Genomic DNA, 19,023 nt, shown 5'->3' with positions numbered 1-19,023 from the left:
GCATGCAAAAATAATAATAATAATTTCCAAAAGTCAATCGAAATAAAGAGGTCGCACCACGAGCAGTCCACGTGAAGAGAGTGGCAGATTTGTTTTTTGTTTTCTCTTTTATTTTGGATTTGTTGGTGGGTTAGGCAACTGAAAGGGGCATTTCCTGCTTCTTTTCTTTTCTAATCTACGTTTGTGGTTCCTAATTCCAGAACAAACCAAACACTGTCTTGTTCAATATCCGTATTTCTTTTTTGTATACGCTCAATTCGACTAACTAAAAAAAACCTTAGATTCTAATTAATTTAAGAGAATGAGTGTTCCATATAACATGAAATCTCTCTCTTCTAAGATCAACCAGATCACTCCTGATTGACGCTTTAAATTATGAATTTAGAGAGATGCCGAGTGTTTATATACAAATGCAATTGATTAGAGGTAGCCACACATGCATGCATGCATGGTTGAATTGAAACCTCTAATTATTAGATAAAATTGAAATCAACCAATTATTAAGTGTGGGATGAACATCAAATGAAACAATAATAATAATGTTTGAACAAGGTAAGGTACTAATCCACTCAATCCATTTCATTCCTGTTTGAGATAATGTAGTCAATTCTTTGTTACGAATGAAAAGAAACGTCACGTTTATAGTACAGCTCCTACTTCTGAGGACCACAGCACCAGATTTGAGTTATCGTGTTAAAATTTGTTTGTTTAAAAATTTGTAAGTTGCCCACATGAGATCACATGGCCTCTCATGGTCCACCAACCGAGGACCGTTTGACACATGTCCTGTCAAATCTATCATTCTTCCATCGATTTTTCCTCCTTTCCATTACTTCTTTAATTCACCTTGCTTAAGAACAATAATCAGAATTAATTGCAATTTAAAAGTAGGAAAGGATGGAACTAATTGCAATGTTAAGTCAGCGTGTGGTCCAACTTTGCTTCTGCTGTTCCTCTTTAACCATACCATAATATCCTAATGACATACACTCACAACATCAAGTCTGAAACGTTTTTTATTCGGTCAATTTTTAGAAATTTAACTTTTTCTGAAACCGTTGCTAGTATTTTTAATTCCCATGTAATGAAAATGAAGAATGTTTAAAATGAAAAATGAGTAATTGAAACAGAAAATACTCTCCATTAATGCAGATCTGATGATTGATAGTTGCATCAATATTAATTTTTTAATCCCATAAAGAATGGAAAGTATGATAATAGCAATCATATGTTTGTTTGAATTTTGGAGGACAAATTGAGATGAACAGGAATTTCCAATGTCTTTGTATATTTTTGGATTTGCTTTCTGTGGTGGGGACGTTTCGATCAAACCCCAACAAACCTTATCAGAAAGACTTGGTTTTTATCTCTTTTTTTCCGAATCACCAAAAGTTGATTTCTCACGAGCTGCATTCTTAGCTCCCAAGGTTTTCTTTTGCCATATAAATGTTTTTTTTTCTTTCTCTTTCTTTTTCTTTTTCATTTTCATTTTCTCAAAGGGATTGTTTATTAGGCTTCATGTATCAAACTAAGAATTTCAACTTATAGAAAGAGAGATCATTGCTGTGGCGGCATATCTGCCCATTTTATATACTAACTTAACAAAAATAATTAAGTAATCTGAATGGAATTATACAGAAGGATAGCATTAATTAAAGCAGACAGCATATGTACTCATTAACATTCTAATCACTCAATTAACATATATATATATATATATATATATATATATATATCAGTCTAATAAAGTAATTAAAGATTAAGGGAATAAGATTAAAGTTAATAAAGTGCATTAGATTAGGTACAACTAGAATTAGCAACAAAGCTCCTATCTATCTCTTGAGGAGAATATTGCAAAAGCTCCAAGGAAGGTAATCAAAAATATTATAATTAGACTTAAGGAGGTAATTTTTAATTAATGGTTTGTTAACACAAGCAATCTGGTTATTTGATGTATGTTTATATTCCCATTCAAGAAGAATAAATACCTTATGCATTCAGAATATGAATTTCATCAAACATCTCTTTCAAGTTATTTTTTTTCCCAATCTTTTATTATTTTAATTTAGGAATAATCACAAACCACATAATAAAAAGTCTTAATTATCTATTAAATGTCTCTTCATAGATGTCGTTCACCTTACACCATTAAAAAGGTGGCACTAATTATGCAATTATTAAATATATAATTTGTTCAAAAGATACGAATCAGCAGACTTGATGTGTGATTTTTTAGGGCAAAGATTCAATTTTCAATACCTTTTCATTAAAATAGTACATCTAGTTTCAAAAAAAAAAAAACATTTATATGGCCTTTCATCAAAAGAAAAAAAATTGCATTTCTATGGAATCCAAAACTTCAAATTTACTAAATTGGACTAAAATATTTTGAAAAAAAAAGAATAAATTAATACTAAAATTATAGTCAAATTAACACGTTAGAATTTCTATTTTCAAAAACTAGCTATAAAATTCGCAACTTGTGATTTTATTATTACGTTGGTCACTCTATCCATAATAACTTCTTTTTAATTATAAATTAATTGAGAAATTGATCCTTAAATTATAGTTAAACTAACTATTTGATTCTTAAGTTACCCTAATTTGATTTTAGAGGTACAATTGGTACTAAAGATGGAAACTGGGATGCTCGGTAGATAAATGCTTCATTTAGGGTCAAATTACAAATAATAGAAAACTTTGGGTGAAATACAAGATTTAACACGCAAAAAATGGCCTCAAGCTCTAAACAACTTTTGAATCTCGAGCCTACAGTTTCACTAATCAAAATGTAAAGCCCCACGTGGGTTGAGTTGATTGGGCTGAGGCCTAACTTGAGTTGGAACATCACACCTTCCTCTAAGTGGGCTATAATCAAAACAGACTTAACAGATTCAAAATACATCCATCCATGCAAAATCGCCAGGCGAACAGGCACAGAAATTCACTCTCAGCCGCGAGTTTTATGAACATCCCATTTCTGGCGAAATCCCAACATGTTTAAGAAGGCCTCCACTCTGCTGTATGAATCAGTGGCAGGGGCATCCCAATAACGAAGAGGCATTTGGAATCACCAAAAATGGATTCCAAGACCTCTTCTTTTCTCTTATTCCTTGTTCTTTTCACCGTCTTTTCTTCAACCTCCATGGCCTTCAATATCACAAGGCTCCTTTCAAATTACCCTGAATTTAGTACCTTCAATAGACTCCTCTCACAAACAGGCCTCGCCCAGCAAATCAACAGCCGCCAAACGATCACCGTCCTGGCCGTCGCTAACAGAGCCATCCGTGATCTCTCAGGCAAACCACTGGATGTGACGAAGAGAGTGTTAGGCGCTCATGTGATTCTTGATTACTATGACGAGACAAAGCTGAGCAAGCTTCAGGAAAAGAGCAATATCCTTACCACATTGTACCAGACTACAGGCGTTGCAGTTGATCAACAAGGTTTCTTGAATGTCACCAGGACTCCTAAAGGAATCATGTTTGGGCCTGCCGCTAAGGGTGCTCCACTCACTGTATCTCTGAAAGGGGTTGTTGCTTCACAGCCTTATAATATTTCAGTACTCAAAGTAAGTGGTGTTATTGAGGCTCCAGGAATTGAGAGCAAGTCTACTCCGCCACCTGAAGGTTCTCATAAGAAGGCACCACTTCCTGCTCCAACACCGGCTGAATCTCCTGCACCGGCAGCCGATGATGATGTAGCCACCGGAGCACCAACCGAGGCGCCTACTCCTGCTGCTGATGGACCAGAATCGGATGGGCCGGTCAGCTCGTATGCACCAGAATCCGATGGACCAATCAGCTCCTATGCACCAGAATCTGATGGACCCGTCAGCTCTCCACCGGAGCCCGACTCACCACTAGCTGAAGGTGAAACACAGGCTGAGGCACCTGATCAGCAATCTGGCTCATCACTTACCAATATGAGTGGCGCTGCAGCGGTCACGGGGTTGGCGGCCTGCATCATGGTTTTCTAAGCTTACTCAACTTTGAGACGACTGAAAAGGAACGGGATAAGGAAAAGGGAAAAAAAGAAAAGAAATGAAAAATAACTAGTTTTTCTATTTCAATTATATTATACGGATGTCACCCACTCGCTATATATGTATTATTAGTAGAATCGAAGCTGCGAGCCCAGTTCGTGGCATTCGTTTTTCTTTCGTCTGAAATGAATTCTCATTGATTTTGCCCAATTAATGGGTACGAAATTCATCAGTAAAAAGTTTCAGTTTAGGCATAATCACAACTCCATCCCTCTTGTTTAGTAAAAATCCAGATTAATCCCCAAAATTTAAACTATTTAGTCATTCATTAAAATAGTGGCATTAAAGACTACATTATTAAATGAGAATGATCAAATATGAACGAACAACCTGATCACTTCTCTCATAAATCTGTTTCGCAAACCAAATAACAATAGGAAACAAACAAATATATCATTCTGCACTTAATAACAACATTATGGGCTTTGCATGCGTTAGCTAATCATAATGCTTATCAAAAAAATATCCAAAATGATTTGTTAATAGGAATAATGACCTACACAATACACCAGACAACAAATACAAACATCAAAGGAAAATCAACAAAAAAGAGTTAAAAAAGACGTTTCCAATTCTGGATCATGTTAGCTTGGTTAACTTCCAACTTCACAAAACACTGCTCTGCAACCAAAATACATCCACAAACATTGGCTTATCATTTTATCTTGCTAATTATATCTGCGATGACTTCCTCCATATCAAGATCCTTCATTGGTTTAAATGGTCGTTTCATGTCCTGCAATGCAAACGTCAAAATTTGATGCAAATTTGAGACTAGACTAGGAAACATAAAGGAATTTTGGCAATATTTAGTTAGAAAACCTCTCAGATACTAAATTGCCAATTCTCTCGGACCAAAACTTAAAACTAACTACATAATTCTAAAGAACAATACAGCAACATGCTTCTCATTTGGAAGGAAATTAACGTCTAGTGTCCTGCACCTCGATATTGTAAATAGACGAGGTAAAATTCTAATCCTATCAACTGACCTAGTTAAAAAAAAAAAAAAAAAAGGGTTCAAAGAGGTCATACTGCAGAGAAGCAAGACTTTGAGAATCTAACATCATTGATGGATTTTATTTTATTTTATTTTACTTTTTTTTTTTTTTTTTTTGAGATGAAGAGATCGACATTGATATAACAGTGAACAGCCGATCAAAATAAGAAAACATTGCTACTTCTAACAAGAAGATCAAGGGAATGTTTTAATTTGCCAAGGCCAAAAGGCTAACAATATGCTACACAGACTTCACAGGTAAAACCCCAACCACAATCCTAATTTCATATGCATCCCAAAACAATCAATTGGCAATGTCATTATAGCAGCATGATAAAATTGCAAATTCTCCATCCTTAATGGCACAAGATGGTATTGCAGTCTAATATTATTGGCAGGGCACCTAACAGAGTTATTTTTTATTGTAAATTTTACCAGAAGACTGATGAACTTCTCTCCACCTTCCCTCCGTATTTCAAAGCAACCTCTTCTAGGCTGTCAAAAAGGAAAAAAAAAACATCAATTGAACAGAAATGTCTGTAGAAAAGCTCAAAAGTAATGTGCACCTAATATGATAATATGCAGATATTTCCATACACTTGGTACATCTTGAAGAATTCATACAAATCCATAACTAGCCAAAAATGAAAGAAATGAATCAGAAGGTTTCTAACACCATAAACATGATCACTAGTAGTTCTTTAACTGAAGCAAACATGATCATTCAGCAGAAACAAACTTCTGAAAGGAAATAAAAAAACTTCTATAAAATAAAATAATCTGAAGAGAAGGAGGTAAGACACTCCTATGAAATTCAGTTATGCACAGAGAACCATTGCATTATTGAAAGTCCATGCGACCTTGGCTTTATACAAAGAACAAACAGCTAAAAAACAGATTCAATTGTTAACGGTGCTTCAACTTGCAAGCAAAGGTGGAAATATTAACAAATATACCTTCTCGGGATTAAGTAGCACATTGATACCAGGAACAGCATCCTCCAAACCAGTTTTCACCTGCGTAGCCCTTGTCTTGAATGAGTTGCATTGTTTGCTGTAATAAGCAGCAAATTAATTAGATATTACAGATAATGGAATTTGTTTTCATCTTCGCAAAAAAGTCAGGTGCATGTAGCAAAAACCAGACACACAGTTTGACTAACAATGGACCTACTTATCTCTACAGTTAGCTATATTGTATATAACAGACTCTATCCCATGAAACCAAATCCAAGCAAGTCAAAACTTTCAACCACATTCACTCAGTCTTGTCAACACTGCAAGCCAATCATTGTGTGCAAACCAATAAGTACCCTTTGTCTTCCAGAACTATTGTATCATCATGAGGTGAAATTGATGTAGCACTGTCCAAAACAGTAAATAGGGACTTCAAAAGTAGTAACAGGTTTGATAATCTATAGCGTTTAGGATAGACAAAGTCATGCTTCTACGACCAATATCAAACACAACGAGAACAAAGAGACCAATCCTTTTTGTCTACAGACAAAAAAGCAATAAAAGAAAATAGTTACTCGATCTCCTCCCAACATTTTTTTCTACCCACTATTTGTTCCACCACATGACCCAAGATCATCTATACTAACTATCCCCTTCCTGCAAATTTTCTCTTCTCGTTTCTTTCAATTATAAATTACAAGGATTGTAAATATCCCAACAACATTCTCCTTTTCTCCAAAACTTATCTAAAGAGCTGAACATGATTTAAGTGACGAAAAAAAATCGTCAGTTTTCCCTTTTTAGCAAGTCCATGCTCAAACCTGTAAGTAACCAAAGGCACTAAATCACAAACCCTTTTACCCTAAGAAACAGAAAAAAAAAAAAAAAAATCCGCCAAACCTAATACAGCCACCTGGTTCGTTAGGCATTTCAAAGTCTAAGAAATAAAATAAAAGATTACCTAGGGGATACTCCTTCCACTTTCTTCCCCTCTCCTCCATTTTGGCAACAACAGAAATGAGACAAGAAAATGTGCTGCATCTTACCGTTTTAAACCCTAAGTCCACTGTAACTTACTTTATCGAAGTTTCGACTTTTCTTTTACCCGAAATCGAAACCACAGACAGTTAATTATGACTTCCCTCTATCTTCATTAGTTTCTAATAAACCAGACAGAACAAAGAGAAAAACGCTCACCAGTGTTCAATCACGATGGTCTTCCCAGTCCCATCGGCAGTAGTCTTGTCTTTCTCTTCTACGTTCTCTGTCTTTGTCTCGGTCTCGGTCTCGGTCTCGGTCTCTGTCTCCTCTTTCTCTTCCGGCTTTGACTTCTCCTTCTTAGCTGCTTTTCCCTTTTTCGCCTTGGGCAACTCGGCTGGTGGTACGGGTGAGTTCGAGTTGGCTCGCCGACTCGAGCTCCGAGTCACCCTCGTCGACGTCACCGCAATGGGCTTCACGGCCTGCTCAGCTTCTCCCCCGGCCTTTCGCTTCCTAGGCGCCATGGAAAGTGGGGGATGTCCGTACAGATTATCCTTTTTCCAGCCTTCTCCCTATGCGCGTATGTTATGCAACTATGCTCGTGCGTGTGAGAGAATAGGGACAGACAGTGCTCTTGTACGTGACAAGCATCGTATTCGATTTCCCGCGCTTTTAATTTGGTGGATTTCAAATCAACGGGTCAGATTGAATTGGGTTTATTTGATAAGTGATGGGATGTGACTATACGGTATTGAAGCGACGTGGATGACAGATTAAAAGGCAAGGATCGTGCCACGTTGAAAATCATTAGCTAAGGTTGAAGTATGTGCGAGACTGGTTATTAATTCTTCTAATTTATTATTATACCGGCTATTTGGATGGACTTTTCATTAGTGGGTCAACCAAAGCATAAAACGTTTTCGGACAACAATAATTCATGTCATCATGTGTTAATGGCGTTTGTCACAAGTCCAATCTAAATTTTTTCGTTCCTTTGGAAATTCATCCATGTTGCAAGTGGGAGAGAAAGTCTAATTGTTGGCTCAAAACAACATTATGGGCAATTTGCCCCATAAAGGTGTTTGATCAAATTAACCAAAGAATATAATAATTTAGAAAAAAAAATCTAAATTGTCGTATAATTTGAGAAGAGAAACAACAATTTTTCTAGAGTTTCAGGATAGAACTTTCTAGCAAATAAATAGCAGGGTCGCTTCATTCCATTCCAAAGACACGGCGTCGTTATCACTGTCCTCTGCAGTTGCAATTAGAAACCGATATAAATATAAATAAAAGATCTGCCTTTTAAGTCGCTAAAATTGTAACAACAAGCTTTTCATACCTTCTCATCACTTGTGAGATGCAAGGCCTCGTCAGTAGACTGCAATAGGCGAGAAAAGAAAGTACATATTGTCATTCGAGAAGCAAATTCCAAATGAAAAGAATGGATCCAAATCCCTTTACCGTAATGTTTTTAAGAAGATCGTAAGTAACATCTCGGGCTCTGTATGCTTTTGGATGCCATTTCCTTTGAGACCAATCCACGTGCGTTACAGACCACTTGGCAATTCCGTTGGGATCAATCATCTTAAACGGACAAAGAAATTAAAGAGACGATTATAATATAAACGACAATAAATTTGAACAGAACAGGTTTCAGAACTCTAATGTACTGACATGAAAAAGGGTAGATAAGTAATGCTCGTCAGCATAGCAATTGCGCCCATCCATGTTTGGCTGGAGATGTAAACAAATCAAGGCAAGATCGATTAATTAAGTAACTAATAGTGCTAATTTAGCCAATTAATAGCTAGAAATTAGGAAATGTTACCTTGCAGAAGAGCCTAAATTTTGTGTAATACAAGAAGTCTGACATGATGATTATAGCATGTTGGCGCTTCATGGAGAACCACTGAAATGCCACTGTTAATCTTACTATTGATAATTCACAAGATCTGAAACATAATTCGGGAAATCAAAACTTGTTTCTTACTTGTGAACCCTTTCGAAAATCTCTCTTATCAACTTCAGGCATCATACGTTCTGAATACCTCCCACTTCCATGGGGACCAAGGTCCTCGAAACTACATTTATATTTATATAAACACAGTTATTTAGAGACAGAGAGTCAGCAGAGAAGTATGTTTTTATTTCTTTAGACAAAAAAATATTTGCTCACCTGTCAATGTAGCTAATATTTGTGAACATCAGGTAATTATACACGTAGTCAAAATTATGCAGTGGTACACAACTGTGAAGAAGAAAGTAGAAACGAAGGAATTAGCAAAGCCAATATAATAATGTAGCAATTGCAAGATAAGCATAAGAGTAGTACCTATCAGAGAGCAAGACAAACTGTTGGTTATCAGGATCGGCAAGTGCATGTGCCAGTAGTCTCTTCTCTGCATCAACCATGGAAATTTTTCCCCATTCCACCTGCAATTATTTTGTTTCTTATGATACAAATATGAACCTTCTCTTCTCTGAATCAGGATAAAGAATCAACATATATATGTGTATATATACCTTGTCGCTGCGGATGTCTCGACCAATAAAATAACGACTGACGTGAACAGTTCTTTCTCTAGACGCATGGACATACACAGTGAATCTGTCCTCATGCCCCTGAGTGCTGCAACGAGTTAATAAATACAAGAAAATACGTAACCTAGGTCATATAATTTTAAAAGAGAAAAAAAAAACTCACATAAAAGAATTTGTCCCATAATCTCTCAAATGGTAACGGGCCTGGAGTCAAAAATAGAAAAGCAATTTTGGGGTTATTTGATTGAACGGAAGGTGCGTTGAGGATGTCCCTAATCACAACCTGACTTGCAATCTCATCGTCTGTTAGTTCTCGGGAAGGGACAATCTGAGGTTTTTCGAACCACGTACAACTCCTTGAAGGAAATATATAGCTGCAGGCTGGAGAGCTTCCTGGCCGATAAAATGAGGCTGCTATCAGAAATATGCTCAACAGAGAAACCAATGTAAGTATCCATATTGGCTTCTTTAGATATTGTGGCCGGTGTCTGTGTCCTGGCATTACTAGAATCTCTCTCATGCTCTGCTGCCATAAATCAATCAATCAATTCGATTCCATTTTTTCTGTTACTATTGCATGATCCGCAAATTGAAATCTCAAAAAAATGCCGTGAAACTAGATCTATCATTAAAGATATCGATAATTTATTGCTAAAAAAGTACGATCTAGATGTATATGATTTACAGAAACATATATGAAATCCATGCATATTGTGTCTGATGATGCGCGAATATTGCCAGACATTGAACAGAATCATTAAACTTTTTTGGCAACAATTAATGAAGGAGAAGGAGAAACCACCAACCTCATTAACAATAAAGAAGAGTAGTATCGATAAAAGGAAGCTGATCTCTGAGAGTAACCATGGAAATCTTCATGAACGTTCAAAATGTAGAGATCACAGGAATTGGAAATTTACTAATATATCATTAGTTACACTTACAATAATTATAAAACTAGGATAACTTGATCTCGGATGGCTCTTTATATGCCTGTAATTTTTCCAAGTACATGGAAATGGAACGTTTATGTAACATTTTCTATTTTTGGCTTTTCTTGTCTTCTGTTTCCTATTCTAATCATGCCTTCCTCATTGGCTCATTCAAGTACTATTGTTGTTTCTGACTGACAAATAATATTATGTTTTCAGAAAAATAATATTTTTTTTGTTGTTTTAAGATATTCGAAGAAACTTGAATTTTTTTCCTTTTTTTTTCTTATGTTCTCTCATTCGTTAACCAATGTTTAATATTTCATAATTAACAGTGACACACTGCATCACTATAATTATAAAAAAAAATCACTCTCCATATATAATCTCATTCCTATGCTAAATTAATAAAATAATATTTTTTATTTTAAATGAAAATATTTTAACTTTTTATTAAAAAAACATTTTTTTAAGATAAAAAACAAATTAAATAGTACTAAATTATGACGATTATTCTTATATGACGATTATTGAATGAGTTGGTATATTCGCAATACATCGGGACAGGCAAGTCGGATAATGGAAAAAGGAAATGGTATCTGCCTACGTGGTGGAACATCAACCAAATAAAGAAAAATCACGCGGGCCACACCTTGATTTCCAAACCAACGTGGCACAACAGAATCGTCAAAACGAAGAGAAATCTGAAAACTCAAAAGAAGAGCAGAGAATCATCATCTAGCACAGGGCTTCTGCGTTTTCTATCTGCAGCTTCAATGGCTGCTGCTTCTTCTTCTTTTGCTTTATTTACAGGTTCCAAATTATGCGTTCCTAAAACCCTAACTTCTTGCTCAAAACCCGTTAAATTGCCGAATGCCGTTTCATTACTCTCTCAGTGTAGGCAGAACAGAAGTATGCGAATCGTGTGCTCGGTTTCGATCTCGAATCTGGAAGTGCGAACTGAACGACCCGACGATCTTGTTGCTTCTATTCTCTCTAAGGTATTGATAGATTTTGAATTCGTACTCCGGTTTTGCTGTGACAAAAAACTGAGTAATAATTGAATAACCGGGAATCAGGTTACCCAAACAGATAGAGGTGTTTCGCTGACCAAAGAAGGTCACGAAGAGGTAGGTCAAGTTGCTCAGCAATTGCAACAATATTGTGTGGCAGAACCAGTGAAAAGTCCTCTTATCTTTGGAGGTAACTAATTTGAATTATAGTTGGTAATTACAATTAAATTAGGGTGTTAACTTTGTTATGAGATTTGGAGTTGGTGCAGAATGGGATGTGGTGTACTGTTCGAATCCAACATCGCCTGGAGGTGGATATAGGAGTGCATTGGGGCGTCTTGTGTTTAGAACAAAGGAAATGGTTCAAGCAGTTGAAGCTCCTGACACTATAAGGAACAAGGTCTCCTTTTCCCTGATGGGATTTCTTGATGGAGTTGTCTCTCTCAAAGGTAGACCAATGCCAATCCACTTATTTATTTTTAATTCCATGAATATATGAAAAAGCAATCTGAATCCCTGATACCATATTTTTAGTTCTTTTAACTAATGTTGATCGCCTTTGTTTATGAATGTTCAGGTCAGCTGAAGGTTTTGGATGAAAATTGGATTCAAGTTATATTTGAGCCACCTCAACTGAAGGTTGGAGCATTGGAGTTCCAGTATGGTGGTCAAAGTGAGGTTAAGCTGCAGATAACATACATCGATGAGAAGATTAGGTTGGGAAAGGGCTCCAGAGGTTCGTTATTTGTTTTTCAAAGACGCAGATAGACTCTTCTTGATGTCCTCAAGTAAATATAATGTGATTTCCTTATCATTTTCTTCTGAACTATGCTGGCCAATTGGCAAGGATTGGAAAATTCAATTCCGTTGGTTTGACACCAATTTTTTGTTAAATTGAATATTTTTAATGGGATGCCCATGTTCTCTGTATTGTTAAGGCTCTGAGAGTCTGACAAGGATAATGGAATTGCCGCAAATAATACTCGGTTTAGTATACGTGCTGCATTGTACGCAGCAACACATAATAACTCAACTCAGACGCTAAAAACCTCGAAATCAAATTATGGTTCATAAAAGTCGTCGATGCAGATTATTGGGTGAACAAAATTTGGAGTTCCAACTGACATAAGCAATAAAATTTATTGCAACAATGTTTAAATTTCAAGTGAGTAGAGATAAAGACTGTATCAATTGCAGATCCCAGGACGTCATTTTCAGAATTGAAATCACGCCATTTAAACTTAAGACAGCAGAGTGTTTGCATTTTTGCAGTTACAAGGTAATCAAAGTTAAAATTGACAAACAAAACACAGAAACAAACTAACCAGGCCCCACTTTAGGAATATCATAATGCTCACTTAAATTGGCCAGATATTGGTTGAATTCCTGTATTCGATCACGGTGTGATTTACTGGCCATCTTCGTCAGCCTTTGGAGATCAATTTTCTCCCATTGCTGAAGATAACGCCTCTCAGCTGGCGTCAGATGGTCATCATATTTAGCAGCCTGATCTTTTTCATCATCTTTGTCTGTCTCATTTATATCCTCAAAAGAGGCATTGTTCATACCTGACAGCCTCCAAAATGAAAAAATTTAGTTAGTCAAAAGAATGTGACAACTAGGTATAAAAGCAGCATTCATCGGCCAAAGCGAGATTCATTGAAGCAATCACATTTTAAACACTAAATATCATAATTCATGACATCCCAAATATCAAATTGTATAAGCAACACAATGTGTGGTTATTGACACAATCACGGAAAGATTCATCACTCACGATCAGGCACATTAAAATCAAAACCTACATCTCTTTGTTGCTCATATACTGTTATACTTTTTTTACATTCTATTATTCTTGTTATGAATTCAATGCTCATTGTCAAATCAAAGTTTCATCTTTATGATCTTATATAGCAAGCTCTGAATTCTAATTTCTTGATATTGATACAATCTATTCCTCGAGTCAAAATATCTGCAGTTCTGCTTTTAAACCCGTGCCCTTCAATCTTTATTCCACCAGTTGAAGATACAGATGTCTGATAAAAACTAATTTCCATAAACCCCAGTGCCTCCGGCTAAATAATAACTCAATATTTTCCCTTCACATTTTATAGCTATTTAGCCAGATGATTACATTAAAAGCCAAGACACCAACAACTTCTATTAATTAGAAGACACATATAACGGTTGTTTTCATTCCAATTTGCAAATGGCTATAGAAGACCACCTAAATTTCAGATTTTTAAATCATAAACAAAAATTAGTGCACCTGAAAACATTCAAACTAGCTAGTATTGGCCACTATAATCAAGTTCACTTAAGGCAATATGCAGATATCACTCAAAGTTATGGTTTTTGAAAAATTATAAAAGAAAAAAAGGAAAGCATCACAGTCTATATACAGGGGCAATTGATTTGCAACATATGGAAGGGAATAAGCAAAAAAGTTAGGAGAACACGGGAGAACCTATTGTGGGGCGATCATGATATTCATGCTTCTTCTTCTTTTTCTTCTTAGAAATGCCACCCGTTTTCACTTCCAGTGGTTTCCCCTTCAGCCTGAGCTTCCCGCTTACGACGTTCTCAAATGCCGACATCTTAACGTAGATCACGATTCTGGACTATTTTGAAACGTAAAATCAAACAAAACAATGTTAGGCAAGTAATTGGCACAAAGTATGTCTTTCAATACCTCATCAGGAGAGAGAGATTGCCTTTTTTTTTTTTTTTTTCTCGTGGAAGATTCCGGAACCGATCTCTCTAGAACACGAAGGGGTGTTTAAATTAAAACTTAAAAGGCTCGCATGTATGCTGTACTACGATTGGCCCAAGCTAGGTCTCAATTGTCAAAATGGGCCCATATAACGGCTAAAGCAAAGCCCATTCAATATATTGAAAACGGCAGTTCGAAGGTGATTTTATTTAAATTTTTCGCTTGAAATGCCGTTTTCTTTATCATGGCTATTAAGCATAGGTCGTTTTGTTAAATGATTTTGTTTCTCCGTTTGAATGGTTTTCCGCATCCGTGAAAACGCCGGTCCTCTTTTAACCTCTCGTCTACAAGAAACGGAAACTTAGTGTCTATTTGGGAGGCATTTAATTTAAACGGCGAGGTAATCTAAGTGACGTGGCATTCGTTAATCCAAATCTACCTTATAGAGGCTCATAAGTAGCCACGTCGCGAGAAAACGCCTAATTCCAACGTGTCGGCCTCCGGCCTCCCAACTGTCTCTTCTTCCTCTCCAAAGTACAAACTTTAAGCCTGAAGATGGGCCATGGCAGGTCTTTATTCCTCAATCTCTTCTCTTTCTCTGAAGAAACTTATTCAGCCTTCACAACGCATTTCAACTCTAACATATCCAATTCTAACAGCCCACTCAAAGCTCTGTATACGCCAGATAATGAATTCGAGTTCAAGCTCTTCTTCCACTCTGACCTGCCAAGTTCCGGCTCTTGACTCTGATGAAATGGATCGCATTGCAGATCATACCTTTGACAGGTACTCTTCCAAGATTGTAAAAAGGGTAGGGAAAGGGACTGCCATTGTTTGGTTCAGGAACGATTTGAGAGTATTGGACAATGAGGCTCTGTTCATGGCTTGGGTTTCATCCGAGGCGGTTTTGCCCGTGTATTGTGTGGATCCTCGACTTTTTCAAACTACCTATCATTTTGGCTTCCCTAAAACAGGAGGTAATTGATTTCGTTATAAATTTTCTATCTTTAAGGAAAATGGTTTCTAGTGACGGCATATTGTGGTTAATTAGATTTTATTATATATTGTGCAAATCACCCTGTTAACTGGATTCTAATTGAAGATATAAAAGAAGTTTTTCTGGTAAGTGTCAATGTGAAGTGTTCTCCTTATTCTGCTTGTTTTACCAGCTTTGAGAGCCCAATTTATCATCGAGTGTTTGGCTGACTTGAGGAAGAATTTGATGAAAAAGGGACTCAACCTGCTAATTCGACATGGGAAACCTGAGGAAATTCTCCCTTCTCTTGCTGAAGCTTTTGCAGCCCACACAGTTAAGTGTTTTCTCTACAGTAATAGTACGATATACTTATCTTGAATCGCTGGGCATTGATTGAATTTGAAGTAATAATTTGACTATCTTAATGCAATCTAGTCAGGTATATGCACAAAAGGAAACATGCAGTGAGGAAACAAATGTTGAGAGATTAATCAGTAAAGCACTCCAGCAAGTAAAGTTGTCGCCTTCTCCAGAGAAGTCCAAAAGCCATGGCTCTTCAAAAAGTCCTAAGCTACAACTTGTTTGGGGCAGCACTATGTACCACATGGATGACCTCCCTTTCTATACCAACGATATACCTGACGTGTATACTCAATTTCGTAAGGCATGATTCCTTGTTTACTGATTTTTAATCCACCACCGCCCTTTTCTATTGATGTTTATTTGAAGTTCTCTTTTGTGAGAGCTGTGTCTGTATCATTAATCTTATTTCAGTCTGTTGAAGCAAAATGTGCTATCCGAAGCTGTACTAAAATGCCAACTTCTCTTGCACCACCACCTAGTGTTGAGGATTGGGGATGTGTTCCGTCAATTGACGACCTTGGGTTTCAACCACAAAAGGCAATATTTATCTTCCATCTGTGTTTATATATAAAATACAGTGCCTGCCTATGGATTTTAGTCTTTTGGTCCTTTTTCATGTCCTTGCAGGTTAACAAAGGAATGAGGTTTTTGGGAGGTGAAAGTGCTGCATTGAGCAGGGTCTACGAGTACTTCTGGAAGAAGGTAAGTGGAATTTCTCACTGTATGCATAAATATTCTTTTCCATGGATGATCTTTCAAGAATGGAAAAGGGACAGTTGAAAGAACAGAAAACTATTATGTTCACATGTGGATGCTTCAGCAAACAAACTGACAACTAAAAGATTGCTGATTGTAACTTCATTTCATGAATATAACATTTCAAAGAAATATCTCGGCTTCTTCTTGAGAATGAAATATTTGAAACAACGTATTAATTGATTTCTTGGAGTGGTTGGATTCTAAACTAAATTTGATGGTAAATAAATAAATTAAGCAATCAATAATCATCATCAGCTCATCTGATTTGGATTTTAGATGTATATCTTGCAAAGTTTACATGCAGAATTTGTGATAGTGAACAAACAAGGAAAGGGACCTCATTACATCCACTAGTGTGGTCAATCTTAGGAATTCTTATTCCCATGCTTATGCAAACAGGATTTGCTGAAGATATATAAAGAGACAAGAAATGGGATGTTGGGACCTGATTACTCAACAAAATTCTCTCCATGGCTTGCTTCAGGAAGCCTTTCTCCTCGTTTCATATATGAGGAGGTTGACAACTAAACTCTCTTGGTGTGGCTGTTTATAATCTTCAGTGAAATTGAATGATCAAATTGATTCATGGAAATTGTTTGTATTAATTGCTATAGGTGAAGAGATATGAAAAGGAAAGGGCAGCAAATGATTCCACATACTGGTCTCTCCTTATTTCCCTCTTAAATGCAGATGGTGCTTCATTTAAACCGATTTTATAGTTTAAAGTGACCACTGTTTGTCCCTCTATCAATGTTTTGATGTCTTTACCTTAATTTGGGGCTTACCATTTCAGGGTTTTGTTTGAATTGATTTGGAGGGATTACTTCAAGTTTATCTCAGTCAAATATGGAAATTCACTATTCCATTTGGGTAAAATTCTTTTTCAGTATCCTGTCAGTTCAAATACAACCAAATGTAGAAACACAAGATCCAAAAATATGTCTTGTTGAGTATCTTATTCGCTGAAAAAACGTAGGCCAATGACTAGTTTTTAGTACTAGATAGTAATGTAAAAATGAATCCACCATCAATGATTTTTCACCGTTCGGTCTCTGTCACATCAATTTCTGTTTGTAGGAGGCCCTCGGAAAGTGGAGCGCAGATGGACTCAAGACCAGAGATTGTTTGAATCTTGGAGAGATGGCTGTACAGGGTATTTTGTTTGATCCAAGGAATTATTTTGTGAAGTATCACTTTTTCTTAAAAAAGCATTTTAGTCTCTTGCCCTTATAAGAGCATTCAGCTGCCAAATTGAAATGCTATTAAATAAACCAGATATTATTATAAGTTCATAAGAACACAAAGAAAAAACTTAAATTTTCTTCTGTTCTATTAAAATTTTTTCCCATTTGTAGCTTCCTTTTGCTAATCTAAACAAGATTAGCAGATTTCAATCCACATTAAAGCTGCATTGCTTCTTCACTTACATATTTGAAAATTTCCAGATACCCTCTCATTGATGCCAACATGAAGGAACTATTGAGCACTGGCTTCATGTCAAATCGAGGGCGGCAGGTAATAATAAGCACATGATTATATTTTAACATTACATTGTTAGTTATTTCATTGGGGACCCCAGGAAGATTGCAACTCCATTGATACCATAGCCCTGCTCATTTACACGTGTGCTTGTTGGCTAAACTAACCAAGTAAACATAAAATTAGCAATTATTTTTATGTATTGTTATGAAAAATAGACAAGTCTCCAACTCCATTTTTACAGATTGTGTGCTCCTTTCTTGTTCGAGATATGGGCATTGACTGGCGTATGGGAGCTGAATGGTTTGAGACATGCCTCTTGGATTATGACCCCTGTTCCAATTATGGGAATTGGACTTATGGTGCAGGCAAGGCATTTTCTTTTTCTGCATGTATTGTTCCTTTCTTTGTCTCTTGTCCATATGTGTGCGTCAGTAATGATGCTTGAGCAAACAAACATTTTAAGGAGCTTCCTTTGCAAATTCCAAAATCTAGTAATTTTTAGCAAGCTGTTTTTCCTTTCATTCAAATTACTCTGTTATTTTGTGAAGGAGTTGGGAATGACCCTAGAGAAGATCGCTATTTCAGCATCCCAAAGCAAGTAAGTATTTCCATATATATTCTTTCTTATAAATAGAAGACAAACAGGACATTCCCGACATATATAATAAAGATGGTTTTAAATATTTTTAGATGAGATATGAAATGTATTCAACTGGTTAACGATGGCCTATTTTATTTTTAAATGTTGTTCAATTTGTTGCTGAGATGCCTTTATAATTTATAGGCACAAACCTATGATCCTGAAGGAGAGTATGTGGCTTACTGGTTGCCGCAGCTGCAAAAACTTGAGAAAGATAAGAGACACTTTCCTGGAAAGTCATACACCATGCAAGTTGTACCTCTCAAATTTCGGAACCCTAAGAAGCAGTACAGTCAGGACAGGGCCTATGCCACTAGGCAAACTAATCATGCAGGAAGACAGACCAAAGGATTCAAGAGATAGCAAATTACTTGGCATTAGGAACTATTCAACAATCTAGTCGTGTGAAAGAGATTACACAATGTGTTGAAGTCTCATGCCCTTCTAAGATTCAGAACACAATATATTATAGTTTTGAAAGCAGAGATTTTAAGACAATTCAGATGATTATTCAATCAATTGATGTAAACTTACTGACTTATGTTCCAATGACGAATGTTGGGATTCTGGGAGATTTCATGAACCAGTGCCGTATATTTGCTATATTGATCCCAAGGCTTTC

At 36.3% G+C, this 19,023-nt stretch overlaps 6 protein-coding genes across 7 annotated transcripts; 3 read left to right on the top strand and 3 right to left on the bottom strand.

Moving 5' to 3' along the window:
* Positions 1-2,845: 2,845 nt before the first annotated feature.
* Positions 2,846-4,242, top strand: LOC105637465 (fasciclin-like arabinogalactan protein 14). Its single transcript, XM_012220929.4, has one exon. It carries the CDS (start codon positions 3,080-3,082, stop codon positions 3,977-3,979), a length of 900 nt encoding a protein of 299 aa, XP_012076319.1. The 5' UTR covers positions 2,846-3,079; the 3' UTR covers positions 3,980-4,242.
* A 121-nt stretch (positions 4,243-4,363) lies between these two features.
* Positions 4,364-7,613, bottom strand: LOC105637464 (selenium binding protein). The gene is made up of 4 exons (XM_012220928.4): positions 7,199-7,613; positions 6,002-6,098; positions 5,481-5,540; positions 4,364-4,781 (listed from the first exon to the last, which is right to left on the bottom strand). The coding sequence occupies exons 1-4, from the start codon at positions 7,501-7,503 to the stop codon at positions 4,701-4,703; spliced, it is 543 nt and encodes a 180-aa protein (XP_012076318.1). The 5' UTR covers positions 7,504-7,613; the 3' UTR covers positions 4,364-4,700.
* Positions 7,614-8,090: 477 nt separating this feature from the next.
* Positions 8,091-10,571, bottom strand: LOC105637462 (glycosyltransferase BC10). 2 transcript variants are annotated; one of them, XM_020680895.3, is made up of 11 exons: positions 10,330-10,571; positions 9,687-10,049; positions 9,506-9,604; positions 9,315-9,415; positions 9,159-9,230; positions 8,973-9,063; positions 8,811-8,891; positions 8,657-8,716; positions 8,444-8,566; positions 8,322-8,360; positions 8,091-8,234 (listed from the first exon to the last, which is right to left on the bottom strand). In XM_020680895.3, exons 2-11 carry the CDS (start codon positions 10,041-10,043, stop codon positions 8,106-8,108), a joined length of 1,152 nt encoding a protein of 383 aa, XP_020536554.1. In that variant the 5' UTR covers positions 10,044-10,049; positions 10,330-10,571; the 3' UTR covers positions 8,091-8,105. The 2 variants fall into 2 exon arrangements, with proteins under 2 accessions (XP_020536554.1, XP_012076317.1); XM_012220927.4 differs by having other exon boundaries at positions 9,687-10,046; positions 10,330-10,569.
* A 556-nt stretch (positions 10,572-11,127) lies between these two features.
* On the top strand, positions 11,128-12,376 carry LOC105637461 (Plastid-lipid associated protein PAP / fibrillin family protein). Its single transcript, XM_012220926.4, has 4 exons — positions 11,128-11,456; positions 11,535-11,658; positions 11,738-11,917; positions 12,046-12,376. Exons 1-4 carry the CDS (start codon positions 11,232-11,234, stop codon positions 12,234-12,236), a joined length of 720 nt encoding a protein of 239 aa, XP_012076316.1. The 5' UTR covers positions 11,128-11,231; the 3' UTR covers positions 12,237-12,376.
* Positions 12,377-12,589: 213 nt separating this feature from the next.
* LOC105637460 (uncharacterized) lies at positions 12,590-14,229 on the bottom strand. Its single transcript, XM_012220925.4, has 2 exons — positions 13,936-14,229; positions 12,590-13,036 (listed from the first exon to the last, which is right to left on the bottom strand). The coding sequence occupies exons 1-2, from the start codon at positions 14,063-14,065 to the stop codon at positions 12,789-12,791; spliced, it is 378 nt and encodes a 125-aa protein (XP_012076315.1). The 5' UTR covers positions 14,066-14,229; the 3' UTR covers positions 12,590-12,788.
* A 442-nt stretch (positions 14,230-14,671) lies between these two features.
* CRY3 (cryptochrome 3) lies at positions 14,672-18,973 on the top strand. Its single transcript, XM_012220922.4, has 13 exons — positions 14,672-15,158; positions 15,351-15,490; positions 15,597-15,821; positions 15,932-16,057; positions 16,148-16,222; positions 16,679-16,795; positions 16,894-16,940; positions 17,073-17,149; positions 17,357-17,432; positions 17,725-17,794; positions 18,003-18,126; positions 18,310-18,359; positions 18,546-18,973. The coding sequence occupies exons 1-13, from the start codon at positions 14,744-14,746 to the stop codon at positions 18,762-18,764; spliced, it is 1,761 nt and encodes a 586-aa protein (XP_012076312.1). The 5' UTR covers positions 14,672-14,743; the 3' UTR covers positions 18,765-18,973.
* The last annotated feature ends 50 nt before the right edge of the window (positions 18,974-19,023 follow it).

Source organism: Jatropha curcas, chromosome 8 (genome assembly GCF_041381405.1).
Source record: "Jatropha curcas cultivar XTBG-Jc1 chromosome 8, XTBG_Jcur_1.0, whole genome shotgun sequence".
Classification (NCBI taxonomy): domain Eukaryota; kingdom Viridiplantae; phylum Streptophyta; class Magnoliopsida; order Malpighiales; family Euphorbiaceae; genus Jatropha; species Jatropha curcas.
This window is presented reverse-complemented; position numbering and strand designations above follow the sequence as displayed.

Coding starts and splice junctions, on each gene's coding strand:
- LOC105637465 (XM_012220929.4), top strand. CDS start 3,080: ATGGATTCCAAGACCTCTTCTTTTCTCTTATTCCTTGTTCTTTTCACC.
- LOC105637464 (XM_012220928.4), bottom strand. CDS start 7,503: ATGGCGCCTAGGAAGCGAAAGGCCGGGGGAGAAGCTGAGCAGGCCGTG. Junction 6,099..7,198: donor ACCATCGTGATTGAACACTG/GTGAGCGTTTTT, acceptor TGCTTATTACAG/CAAACAATGCAACTCATTCA. Junction 4,782..5,480: donor AGAAGTTCATCAGTCTTCTG/GTAAAATTTACA, acceptor TTTGCATTGCAG/GACATGAAACGACCATTTAA.
- LOC105637462 (XM_020680895.3), bottom strand. CDS start 10,043: ATGAGAGAGATTCTAGTAATGCCAGGACACAGACACCGGCCACAATAT. Junction 8,892..8,972: donor ATTTTCGAAAGGGTTCACAA/GTAAGAAACAAG, acceptor GTGGCATTTCAG/TGGTTCTCCATGAAGCGCCA. Junction 8,235..8,321: donor ATCTCACAAGTGATGAGAAG/GTATGAAAAGCT, acceptor TTGCAACTGCAG/AGGACAGTGATAACGACGCC.
- LOC105637461 (XM_012220926.4), top strand. CDS start 11,232: ATGGCTGCTGCTTCTTCTTCTTTTGCTTTATTTACAGGTTCCAAATTA. Junction 11,659..11,737: donor AAGTCCTCTTATCTTTGGAG/GTAACTAATTTG, acceptor GAGTTGGTGCAG/AATGGGATGTGGTGTACTGT. Junction 11,918..12,045: donor TGGAGTTGTCTCTCTCAAAG/GTAGACCAATGC, acceptor ATGAATGTTCAG/GTCAGCTGAAGGTTTTGGAT.
- LOC105637460 (XM_012220925.4), bottom strand. CDS start 14,065: ATGTCGGCATTTGAGAACGTCGTAAGCGGGAAGCTCAGGCTGAAGGGG. Junction 13,037..13,935: donor TCATGATCGCCCCACAATAG/GTTCTCCCGTGT, acceptor GGAGGCTGTCAG/GTATGAACAATGCCTCTTTT.
- CRY3 (XM_012220922.4), top strand. CDS start 14,744: ATGGCAGGTCTTTATTCCTCAATCTCTTCTCTTTCTCTGAAGAAACTT. Junction 17,433..17,724: donor TGGAGAGATGGCTGTACAGG/GTATTTTGTTTG, acceptor GAAAATTTCCAG/ATACCCTCTCATTGATGCCA. Junction 18,127..18,309: donor GAATTGGACTTATGGTGCAG/GCAAGGCATTTT, acceptor TATTTTGTGAAG/GAGTTGGGAATGACCCTAGA.